Source organism: Oxyura jamaicensis, assembly GCF_011077185.1.
Source record: "Oxyura jamaicensis isolate SHBP4307 breed ruddy duck chromosome 12 unlocalized genomic scaffold, BPBGC_Ojam_1.0 oxy12_random_OJ169, whole genome shotgun sequence".
NCBI lineage: Eukaryota > Metazoa > Chordata > Aves > Anseriformes > Anatidae > Oxyura > Oxyura jamaicensis.
In genome coordinates, this window is record NW_023304268.1 from 564 (window position 1) to 12,128 (window position 11,565).

The following is an 11,565-nucleotide window of genomic DNA, read 5'->3' on the forward strand; positions in this document are numbered from 1 at the left end:
ATGCAGCGTCCTAGGAGCGTGTGGGGCTGGGGGGGCTGTTTTTTTGGGGGGTAGCAAGCTGCCTCGCTGCTGCTGCTGCAAGCCACAAGGTGTTTAAGGAGAAACCCCCCCAAAGCAGCCAGCCCATCGGGTACAACGACACAGGGCCGTTCTGCAAGGGGAGAAACATTCATGGAGTCCCCCCGGCACCACAGCGTGGATCCAGCAGATTTTCCCCCTCAGAAAAACCCCGTGGGAACCAGCAGGGCTCAGCGTGCCCCGGCGTGGGCAAGCAGGGGGCTGTGCCTCACGTGGCACCCAGCCCCCCCGGTGTGCTAGGGACAGCGGCAGGCTGCCAACCAGGCTCCCCGGGCATCCCTGCAGCACGTGAAATGCTCCTCAGAGAAAAAACAAACAAACAAACAAAAAAACCCTTTGGGGCTCTTTTGGGGGGCAAACCCCAATATTTTGAGTGTAAAAGGCGGCTTCAGTGCGAGTTGGGAAGCTTGAAGGGTCCCGCCCTGCCCCTTTTATCCCCACGGCGGAGGCACCAACTGCTCTCCTGATGGGCAGAGGGCTAAAAGCGTGCCCTCCTGCCCCTCGGGAGGGAAGCCAGTGCCCAGCCACTCGCCGCCCTCGGTCCTTGGGGTGGGGTTGGGGCGGCTGAGCCAGCCCCCGCCGTCGGCGCTGGCCGCTGCGGGGGCCGCGGGTGGCCGTGGCCGGTGGCGGTGAGGCCAGCGGGGCCGGGTGTGCGTGCGCCTCCCCCTCGGCACCGGCCTCCCCGGCGGTTTGCACTGACGCTGCCCCGGCTGCGCAGAGATTGGGAGCCGTGGCACGGGGGGCGGGCCTGGGCTCCCGTTTAATCCCCGCTCCGTCGGGATTAGGGCCGGAGGAGGCTCGGTAATCTGCCGGCGGCTCGGCGCGCACCCGGGCTGGCAGCGAGGCGGCACCGAGGGGACGGGCAGGTAGGTCCCGCGGGACCCGCGCCCCCACGCTCTCCCCTGCTTTCTCCCAGCCTTTGCTGGGGTCGAAGGCTGCGGCGGGGTCGCCCCCCCCCCCCCCTCGCCTCCCTCTCCCCGTGCCCCACGCCGCGTCCGTTCGCCCCAGCGCCGGCGCACGTAGCCCCGGCACCCACTCACCTTCTCCACCCCTAACTTCCAAAGTTCCTCCGAGCCCCGCTCTCACCACCAGCCGTTCTGCTGGAGGAGGACGGAGCCGTTCAGTCTTGCCCTGAGCTGCTGGCAGGAGCGCTCCCCACGCCACCCCACGCCACCCCACGCTGCCCCACGCCACCCCACGCCGCCCCACGTCGCCCCACACCATGGCAGCTTGCAGGTGGCAGAGCCGGAGCGCAGGGGCTGTTTGCTTTGCCGTTGCCTTCCTCTTCCCTCTCCAGCTGCTGAAACCCTCCCACAACGTATAAAATATCCTGCGAATGCTCATAAAAAGGCAGAGCCTGCTGCCTTGCCGGAGCTGAAGCCCTAACGCTCACCGCCCTCGGTGGCACCACGCTGCCGGGGGGGGGCCCGCGCAGCCACCCCGCAAGTCTTGCCCCTGGCTTTGCCGATAACAGCCACCCCCGAGCTCCCCGTTTTTCCACTTTAATTTTTAATCAGCCGTGGCAGCCGCGTATGTTTGTTACAGCTGGAAAGTGCCGTAGCGGGATCGGGTGTCAGGGCGTCACAGGGGCTCCCGGGCGGCGGGGCCGTGCGTGCCGTGCCGCCAGGGCCGGGTATTTTTAGGGCAGCGCAACCAGGCGGGAGGCCCCCGGCGTTCCCGAGCGTCTTGCGCCAGCCGGAGAGAAACCAGCCGGGGGAAACTGAGGCACCGCGTGGTGGTGGAGGCACCGCTAGCACCGTGTCCGCCGCAGCGGCGCAGGACAGCCCCGGCTCGGGGGGCCGGGGGGGGTCCCTGGGTGCTGTGCCTGGGCAGGGGGAGGAGACGGGAATTTTCCACTGGCATCTGGATCAGGCCCAAGCAGAGCGGTTGCATCGGCCGGTCCGGCAGCGTGCCGTAACCCCGGGCTGTCACGGCGGGCACGGTGCGGTGCTCCCTGCAGCGCTGCCCGTACCCCCACACCCAGCCGCGAGCGGCCGGGGTCCGCCAGGGATTCTTGGGCAGTCCGGGGGGGGGGCATCGGGGTGCTGCCCCCGCGGGGAGCCTGGCCGAGGTGCAAAGGTCCCCGCAGAGCCTGGCCGGGCTGCAGCTGCACTCGCACGCTGGGGCCGCGGCCACGGCAAACAAACGGGCCCCGGCAGAGGCTGTTTTCCTTGGCATGGGGGTACTGGGGGGAGGACTGGGATCCCACGGGTTCCTCTGGCTGAGAAAACAGAGGCCCCTGCCCCTGCCCTTCTCGCCGCGTGGGTCCTGGCCACCCCCGCATCCCCCACCGCCACGGGGCTGCTGACGCAGGGCTGGGGCCAGCTGGGTGTCCCCCAGATCACAGCCCACGGCTCGGGTGCTGAGCTCCTGGTGGCGTCCCGCGAAGGCAGGTGTGCTCTAGGGAGTGAGCTCCTGAGAGACGTCTCGCTTCCCAGGAGAAAGGCACGAGAGAAAAGCTAAAATAGCGTTTTCAGGTGTTTCCTGCCCGTTTAATCCCTGCGGTGGCACCGTCCTGTCCAGGTGACACCAGCCCCATCACAGGCTTGGCATCCTTGCGCTGCGCCCCCGCGCTGTGCCTCAGTTTCCCCGTTGCCTGCCGGAGGGTGGGTGATGCGTGGCAACGTTGGGCTTCGCCACCCCCTGCTCACGGTGTCCCCGACCCCGGCACATCCAGCGCTGCGGGACGGCGCTGGGGCTGGTGACGGCAGCGAGCTTGTCACTTGGCACAGACACGGGGGCTTTGCTAGCTCGGAGAAGGGCCCTGGGGCTGCCAGCACGGGGCTGCCGGGGGATGTGGCATTTGCGCACCCTGTCCCCAGCCGTCGGCGGTGACATTCTGCCGCGCTGAGCCCCGGGGCTCACGGTGGTCTCCACCAGAGCTCTCTGGCGAGGGTCTCCAGCAGGGCTCTCTGGCGAGGGTCTCACCTCACCCTGCTGTCCTGGCGCCAGCCTGCGGCCCTGGGCGAGGCCGTACTTGCGTAGTCGGGAGGTGGGAGCGCAGCACGCAGCTAAAAGCAGGGCTGGGTGCTAAATTTAGGAAGGCAGGTCAGGGGAAAAACACAGGTCTGCCTTGTGCCGGGCTGCGGGAGGGAGGCCCGGCTGCAGCGCCTGGGGGGGGGGCTCTGCTCCCTGCCCCGGGGGGCTGGCGGAGGGACCCCAGGTGGGGCTGGCGGCCGTGCCCTCGCCCCGCTGCCGCCGCCTCCCCGAGCCAGGAGCTGTGCTGCGATGCCTTCGGGGCCAGCAGGCGCAAGGAGGGCTGTGCAGCCCCCAGCCCGCGAGGCTCAGCGCCCGGCTGCCCGCGTGCGGGCCGGCAGCTGCGTCGGGCTCGGCGCTAAAGCCGGATTACAGCCGCCACCGTGCCGCATCCCCCGCCCCAGCTGGGGGGGATTAGCCGGGATGGGGTCCGGGCACTGCATCCCTGCCTGGGGCAGCGCCTGCATCCGCACAGGGCTTTGGTGGCTCGGGGCAGCCCTGCGCATGGGGCCCGGCACGTGGCACTGGGACGTGAGCGGGCTGGCTGGCAGCGTCAGTACAGTGTCTTCGAGCTCGGTGACACCGGGAACGGCCCCATGGCAAGCAACAGCCGAGCCCAGGGGGTTGGTGGCACTGTGGGCGGCGGCCCTGTGGGCTCTGCTCAGTCCTCCCCCTGCCACCGGTCCCCAGACAGGGCACGGTGCCACCGGGGCGCCCACTGCCCCGCTGCGGGGACCTGTGCGAGTCCCCGACCCGGGGGCCACCCCGGGGACATCCGTTGCGCCGTTTATTTGCTGTTCTGCAGAACCTTATCACAAAGCAAATAACACCCGTGAGGGGCACGACCGAAGCGTCACCGGTCCCTCGCCCCTTCCCCTGGTGCCACCGGGCAGGGACCAAAGGCCGGTCCGGCCACCGAGGTGGCAGCGAGCGCTGGCGGGGCCGTGCCAGCTCTGCCGGCGGGAGGAAGCCGGGCGCGACGCTCACCGCATAAGAAACGAGCCCGGCCGTCGCCTGGCCGTGCCGGGAGGTGCTGGGGGAGGCTGGCGTTTCCCGGGCTGCAGCCGTGGCCCTAGAGGAGGAGGGGGCTGCGGAGGGGAGAGCGGGGGGCTTGGGGACCTCGCGGCCTGGCACCGGCACCAGCGATGCCCGGTGGGGGCCGGGCGAGGGACGTGTCCGTGGCGGTGGGAAGGCGCGGAGCTAACGGCAGCGCTGGGACGTGCTGGCAGCCCCGTCCGTGCCTGGATGCGGCCCAAGCTGAGGCCCAGTGGAGGGGATAAATCATCGCCCAGCGGCCGCCTGCGGTTCACTCTCTTCCCCCGCACGGCTCGGCCTTGCCGGTCTGGGGCTGGAGGACGTGGCCCCCGCTGTGCCTCAGTTTCTCCACGTGGGCAGGTGCCACAAAAGGGGGGGTGGGAGGAGGGCGGACGTGTGCCCCCACCCCACGGCTCAGCCTCGCTGACCCCCTGAGGGCTCCCTGTTGCTGTGAGCCAGCGCATGGCCCGGGGTGACCCCGCCAGGGCTTCTCGTCCCGCTGGCACTGGGAACAGGGCGAGAGCCGTGGGGGCTCGGGGGTGCTGGACACCTTCCCCAGCACATCCAGCGGGGCTGCTATCCCTGCATCCCCCCATCCCGGGGTCTCAGCAACGGGCAGAGCCACAGAGAGAGCCACCCGGTCCCCAGGGCCACCGTGGGACCCCGAGTGCTGGGTCAGGGCCGCAGGGACGGCTACAGCCCCCGCTCCCCGTGGGGACCTGCAGCCCCGGGCTGATGGAGCTGCTGCATCCTCCTGGGGCCGGTGCCACCTCCCGTCTCAGTGGGGCTCCGCCATGGAAACCCTTGGGTGGCAGGGACGGTGGGGGGTGGCGGTGGTGGTGGCAGGGGACGGTGTGGGGCAGCGGGGCCGTGCCCCGGCTGCCAGCCTGCCCCAGAAAGCGGTCCTGTGCCGTTTCCCAGCGGGGCGGGGAGGGCTGGGCTCGCACAGAGGCAGCTTTGTGCCGCTTGCCAAGGCGTCCCCGCTCGGCAGCCCGGCCGCCATCCCCTGCCAAGGACTCGTCTCACAGCCCCGCGCTTTCCTGCTCCGCTTGCCAGCCCTGACGTGCCCCCGAGCCCCCCTGCCGCAGCGCCCGGCAGTGGTGGCAGCAGGGGGTCCCCAAGCTCCCCGCCCTGTCCCACGCCGCCTCCCCCGAACCACCAGTGCTGGGAGGGGAAACTGAGGCTGGGCGCCAAGCCCTGCAGGGGAGGCTGGGCCACCTGAGCCGGGAGGTCCCAGTCACTGCAGGGATGTGCCGGGGTGCCCGTCCCTGCCCGGCCACCCGCACCGGTGCTGCCTCGCCGCCCTGCTGACGTGGCCCCCGCGGGGACCCCACCACCAGGCCCTGCAGCTCCCACCCGGAGCCGGACCCCGCGTCTCGCCCAGCCTCGAGGAGCCCCACGGCCGCATCCCTGCCGCCCGCCATGGAGGCCCCGGAGCTGCCCGTGCAGGCAGAGATGGTGGAGCTGGTGCCCAACGGGAAGCACGCGGCCGCGCTCGGCACCACCGCCCTCCCCTCGCTGGCGGGTGACAGGTAGGGCTCTGGGGACAGGAGGCTTCCTCGGCTGGGGCTGGGCACCTCCATCCGCCCCTGGGTGCTTGGGGCTGGGGGCTCTGGGGGTGCTGGGGGCTCAGGGAGATCAGGGGGCTTGGCGCACTGAGCGTGCAGGGGACTTGGGGCTTTTGGGGTGCTTTTGGGGTGCTTGGGGCTGCTCGTGGGACTTGGGGGGGCTCAGGATGCTCAGTGCTGTTAGGGGGCTGGTGGGGCTCAGGGCACGTTGGGGGCTTGGGTCTCTCGTGGGGCTCACAGCGCTTGAGGTGCACAGGGGGCTCAGGGGCAGGGGGGACCTGCCCCAGCCCTGGCCCCCATGTCCTGGTGCTGCTGGGGGGGCTGTGGCGTCCCCATCTCCTCTTGGCCTCCCGCTTCCCCCGCTCCTCCCTCCGGCGCCCAGGTTTGACGAGAACCAGCGCAGCGCGGAGATGGAGGAGTTCCTGCCCCACGGCGCTGAGAAGAAGCAGACGCACTTCACCGACGTGAGTGGCGGCACGGGCCCCCCCCCCCGCCCCCCCCCGGCAGCATCCCGCCCGTGTGACCGTCCCCCCTTGTGTCTCGTGTGCGCAGTTTGAAGGCAAGACGTCGTTTGGGATGTCCGTCTTCAACCTGAGCAACGCCATCATGGGCAGCGGCATCCTGGGGCTGGCGTACGCCATGGCCAACACCGGCATCGTGCTCTTCCTGTGAGTGGTGCCGGGCACCCCGGGGGTCCCTGGGTTCGGGGGATGTGAGGACTGGTGTCACCGGAGGCACGGTGGCTGGCGCTGGTGCCGGGGAGCTGGTTTTTGACCATGCTGTCCCCCCTGCAGCTTCCTCCTGACGGCCGTGGCCCTGCTCTCCAGCTACTCCATCCACCTCCTGCTGAAGTCCTCGGGCATCGTGGGTGAGCGCCGGGACCCCGGCAGCCGGCGGGGCTGTGCCTGGGACCCCCTCAGCCCTCACTGCATCCCCTCTCCCCACAGGCATCCGTGCCTACGAGCAGTTGGGCTACCGAGCCTTCGGCACGCCGGGCAAGCTGGCCGCGGCCATCGCCATAACGCTGCAGAACATCGGAGGTGAGGAGCTGGGGGGGGGCCCTCTGCGGGGTGGGGACGCGGGGACAGGGGACGCCGGGCAGCCCCCGCCACGCTGCCCTCGCTCTGCCCCACAGCTATGTCCAGCTACCTGTACATCGTCAAGTCCGAGGTGCCCCTCGTCATCCAGACCTTCCTCAACCTGGAGGAGAAGACCGCGTGAGTGTCCCCGACCCCGCTGTGGCTCCAGCCACGTCCCCCTTCGTCCCCGCCCGGCAGGCGCCCTGGATTCCTCTCCAGCTGTGCAGCCCCTGGCGGGATTTAGTGGCGTTAAGCCACTGCTATTTTTGATCGCTGTCAGCGCTGAATAAGCCCCTGGGTGAGATTAGACCGGGTTGAACTTCCAATCCCCGCTCCTCGCCCCCCAGTGGGGTCAGCCCACCTGTTCCTCCTCCCGGGGGGTGCCAGCTCCAGGGTCCCCAGGGAGACCCGGGGAACCCCGGGGGTGCCAGGACTGCGGTCTCCACGTGAGCACAGAGGTCTCTGTGGCCTCAGGGAACGCGAGCATCCCCGGGGACACCAGCATCCCCGAGGGCACCAGCATCCTCGTGGACACCTGCATCCCTGGGGACACCAGCCATGGGGTCCAGAGAACCCAACTTTGGGGTCCCCGTGCTGGTGCAGAGGTCTCCGTGGACGCCAGCCTCAGTGATCCCCGGAGATGCCACCTCAAGTGTCCCCAGGGACGCCAGCACAGAAGTCTCCATGGCCTCAAGGGATGCCAACATCCCTGGGGACACCGGTTCAAAGGTCCAGGGATGTCAGTCCAGGGGCCCCTGGTGCTGCCAGCTCAGGCCCCCCCCCAGAAGGCAGACAGGCCCCCCGAAGCTCATCTCCCCCCCCACCCCCCGCATCAGGTGAGGCTTGTTCCCCAGCTGAGCGGGGCTGTGAGCAGCCTCTGCTTCCAGGGACTGGTACCTGAACGGGAACTACCTGGTGATCCTGGTCTCCATCACCGTCATCCTGCCCCTGGCCCTCATGAAGCAGCTGGGTAAGCAGGGGCCGGGGCGGGGGGGCACAGGGGGCTGGGGGCGGCTCTGTGCCCACCACTGCTCTCCTGTCCCCCCCTAGGCTACCTCGGCTACGCCAGCGGCTTCTCCCTCAGCTGCATGGTCTTCTTCCTCATCTCGGTGAGCAGGGGACGTCGCTCCGCCGCACGGCACCGAGCGCCCCTCCGGCAGCTGGGCCCCAACGCCCCGTTTTTTGCCTGGTTTTGTTTACGCAATCCCGGGCAGCTGACATGGTGCCCCCCTCCCCTTCCTCCCCCAACCCTCCCAGGTCATCTACAAGAAGTTTCAGATCCCCTGCCCTCTCCCCGAGCAAGGGGGGAACGGCACGGGCGGCCTCAACTACACGGCAGCCAGCGGCAGCGGGCACTGGGACGGCTCCGAGAGCCTGCAGCCCCCCGAGGCGGGCGCCTGCACCCCCAGCTTCTTCACCCTCAATTCCCAGGTAGGGCTTTGGGGGCTGCGGCGGGGGGCGCCCGGCCCCGGGGCGGGCTGCCCGTGCCCTGCGCTCATCCACCACCCCCCGCAGACGGCCTACACCATCCCCATCATGGCCTTCGCCTTCGTGTGCCACCCCGAGGTGCTCCCCATCTACACGGAGCTGAAGGAGTGAGTGCGGGCGGGGGCGGGCGGGGTGCCCGGGGGGTGCCTGCTGCCCCCGGAGGGGGGCTGCGCTGACACCCAGCTCCCGCAGCCCCTCCAAGAAGAAGATGCAGTGCATCTCCAACATCTCCATCGCCGTCATGTACCTCATGTACTTCCTGGCCGCCCTCTTTGGCTACCTCACGTTCTACGGTGAGCCCCGGGCGGCCCGGGGACGTCCCGGGGATGTCCCTGGGCTGGGTGTCCCCGTGGTGCCGGCGCTGACCCCGCGTCCGCGGTGCCCCCAGGGCGCGTGGAGTCGGAGCTGCTGCACACCTACAGCAGGGTGGACCCCTTCGACGTGCTGATCCTCTGCGTGCGGGTGGCCGTGCTGACGGCCGTCACGCTCACCGTGCCCATCGTCCTCTTCCCGGTGAGGGGCCCCTGGGGGACGCCGGGCTGCCCCCACGGCCAACCTCCGGCCTCGGCTCCAAGCGCTGCGAGGAGAAACTGAGGCAGCGATGGGGGGGGGGGGGGGAGGGGGACGGGGGGGGGCAGCAGGGGGGGGGGGGGGGGGGGGGGCCAATTGGGGGGGGGGGGGGGTTGGGGGGGGGTGGGGGAGGGGGTGGGAGTGGATGGAGTGGGATGGGATGGGAGCAGATGGGATGAGATGGGATGGGATGGCAGCGTATGGTTTGGGAGTATATGGGATGGGCGCATATGGGAAGGGAGCATATGGGAGGGGTTGGGATGGGGTGCCCCCTGGCTCCACGGATGGAGCGTGACCTCCCCTCCCTGTGCCCATCCCCAGGTGCGCCGGGCCATCCAGCAGATGCTGTTCCATGGCAAGAACTTCAGCTGGATCCGCCACGTCGCCATCGCCGTGGTCTTGCTGACCTTCATCAACCTCCTGGTCATTTTTGCCCCCTCCATCCTCGGCATCTTTGGCATGATCGGTGAGCAGCAGCACTGGCACCTGGCCCGCCCGTGTGTCCCCTGCCAGCAGTCCCCAGCCCTGTCCCTGTCACCCCGGGCTGCTCCCCGGGGCAGGGCAGGACCTGGCCAGGGCTGCCGGGCTCACCCTGCCCGCTCTGTCGCTGTCTGCCGCAGGTGCCACCTCTGCCCCCTGCCTCATCTTCATCTTCCCGGCCATCTTTTACATCCGCATCATGCCCAAGGACAAGGAACCCCTGCGCTCCACCCCCAAAATCCTGGTAAGCCCTGGGCCCCCACCCCTGGGTGGTGGTGGGGGAGGATGAGTATGGGGACAGGGGCCAGCCCTTGCGCCTCGGGGATGCGCAAAGCTGCTGTCCCCTGCAGGGTGACCCCAGGGGCGTGAGGACGGAGGAGATATGGCTGAGGTCTCCTGAGTCTTCACTGGGGTGGGTGGGAGCCCCCTGGCCCCCTTCCTGGCTCTGCCTGGGGTGACAGGGGGCGGTGGGCAGCCCCCATCCTCTGCTCTGTCCCCTTGCAGGCAGCCTGCTTCGCTCTCCTCGGGGTGCTCTTCATGATCATGAGCCTGAGCTTCATCATCATCGATTGGGCCACGGGGGGGGGCAGGAGTGGCGGCAGCCACTAGCCACCCTGGCTGCCCACCCTGACCCCCCCAACCCTGCCAGGACCCCCCCGGGGCCCCCACCTTTGCCTCCTGCCCTTGCCCTTGGCTGGGGGGAGGCACGAGACACGGCCAGCATCGGGGACCCCAGCCCGTGCCCGCACCTCCCTGCTCTGCGCCTCAGTTTCCCCATCTGTGAAACGGGGAGAACAGCGCTTCCCTACCTCACCAGGGGACGGAGGGCTCAGGGGCCAGCCCGGCTCGTGGGCATCCTCTTGTCCTCTGCTGGCACCAGAGCCCTGACGGCAGTGTCTGCGGGGCTGGTGGCCAGCCCTTGGCAGTGCCCGAGCCACCCGCCCTGTCCCCTGCTGTCCCCATCCCCTGAGAGCCAGCTCCCCTTCGCCCCCCATGGCCCCCGGCACGCCGTGGCTGGCGGTGCCCAGCTCCTGAGCTCGCCGGGGATGGCTGGCTGCTGTCAGCCCAGGTACCCAGGGTCTGTCCCTGTCACTTTGGGAAGGTGACACACACCAGGGGTGGCTGCCGCTGGCATCTGTAGGTGCTGTGGCTTGGCCACCGGTAGCGGCCACGCTGGGGCCATTCTGCTGCACCCCGGGGCAGCGCGAGCACCCTGAGCCCCCCCGGGGTGCTGGCCGGGGTGCGCGGGGCAGCGTGACCTGGGGACGGCTCGGTGGGTGGGGGGAAGCTTTGGAGCTGCTCTCCTGCACGCATCCCCTGATGCCAGGGTGATGGGCACTGCCCGGCCCGCGCCCTTCTCCTGCCACAAGCCCGTCCATCCGTCCATCCGTGCCATTGGGATCGCCCAGCCACGCCGAGGTGTGGGGATGGCTCCCTCGGCGGTGGGCAGCGGGGACGTAGGCGGGCAGAGAGCGAGGCTGGGGGCTCGCCAAGTACATAAGAGACGTATTTTTTTACGGGGGTGGTGGAGGCTGGGATGCTTTTTATAAATACTGTATATAAGAGTAGATCTTTTTTAACGTGTCGCGTGGCTCTCGGGAGCTCTGGGCCGTGTTTGGGGTGGGGGTGGCTGGCAGGGCACCAGCCCCAGCCCCCCCTGCCCCTGCCCACCATGCGGGGCTGCCCGGGGACGGCGCTCTTAAATTATAAGCGGGGGTTAGCTCAGTGCTGGAGGAGTGCAACCGAGGAAACCCGTGCGAGTAACAATAAAGAGTAAAAGAAGGTGTGAGACGTGCCGGGGTGGCTGCGGAGGGGAGCTGCTGGCTGCGGGGGCGCGCACGGTGGGACACGGGGACAGCGGGGACAGCGCCAGGCTCCCCGGGCGCACGGCGGCGCTGCGCCCACGCCGACGGCCGCGGCCGGCCGGGCTCATGCGCGGAGCTCCGCGGGCGCCGTGGGGCGCTGCCGCCCTGCCCACGCGGGGCGTGGGGCTGAGCACGGCGTGGGCGATCCTCGGCTGCCCTCGGGACGCCGCGAGGACCCCTCAGCCCTGTGGTGCCAGCTCCGGCCGGGACGCGGCTGCCCCGTGGGCCACCCTCCCACGGGAGGCGCGGGTCCTGGCAGCCCGTGGGGCTGGCACGGCGTGGGACCTCCCACGCGGGAGGGTGTTTTCCCAGAACAATCCCCTAGGAAAGCCCTCGATGAAAGCTGGAAGCAAATCCGGATCCCTGGCACCAAACTATCTCAGCAGTGGCTGCAGCTGGGGTGCCGCAGGGTGGGGGGGGGGTGGG

The 11,565-nt window shown here is 69.8% G+C and overlaps 1 protein-coding gene across 2 annotated transcripts; it reads left to right on the forward strand.

Moving 5' to 3' along the window:
• Window positions 1-755: 755 nt before the first annotated feature.
• SLC38A3 (solute carrier family 38 member 3) lies at window positions 756-10,017 on the forward strand. 2 transcript variants are annotated; one of them, XM_035312307.1, is made up of 16 exons: window positions 756-944; window positions 5,430-5,621; window positions 6,040-6,121; window positions 6,210-6,325; window positions 6,452-6,525; window positions 6,605-6,697; window positions 6,793-6,874; window positions 7,624-7,706; window positions 7,787-7,845; window positions 7,994-8,167; window positions 8,252-8,331; window positions 8,417-8,517; window positions 8,613-8,737; window positions 9,116-9,260; window positions 9,415-9,518; window positions 9,779-10,017. In XM_035312307.1, the coding sequence occupies exons 2-16, from the start codon at window positions 5,512-5,514 to the stop codon at window positions 9,881-9,883; spliced, it is 1,533 nt and encodes a 510-aa protein (XP_035168198.1). In that variant the 5' UTR covers window positions 756-944; window positions 5,430-5,511; the 3' UTR covers window positions 9,884-10,017. The 2 variants fall into 2 exon arrangements, with proteins under 2 accessions (XP_035168198.1, XP_035168199.1); XM_035312308.1 differs by lacking the exon at window positions 756-944 and adding an exon at window positions 4,898-5,357 and having other exon boundaries at window positions 5,394-5,621.
• The last annotated feature ends 1,548 nt before the right edge of the window (window positions 10,018-11,565 follow it).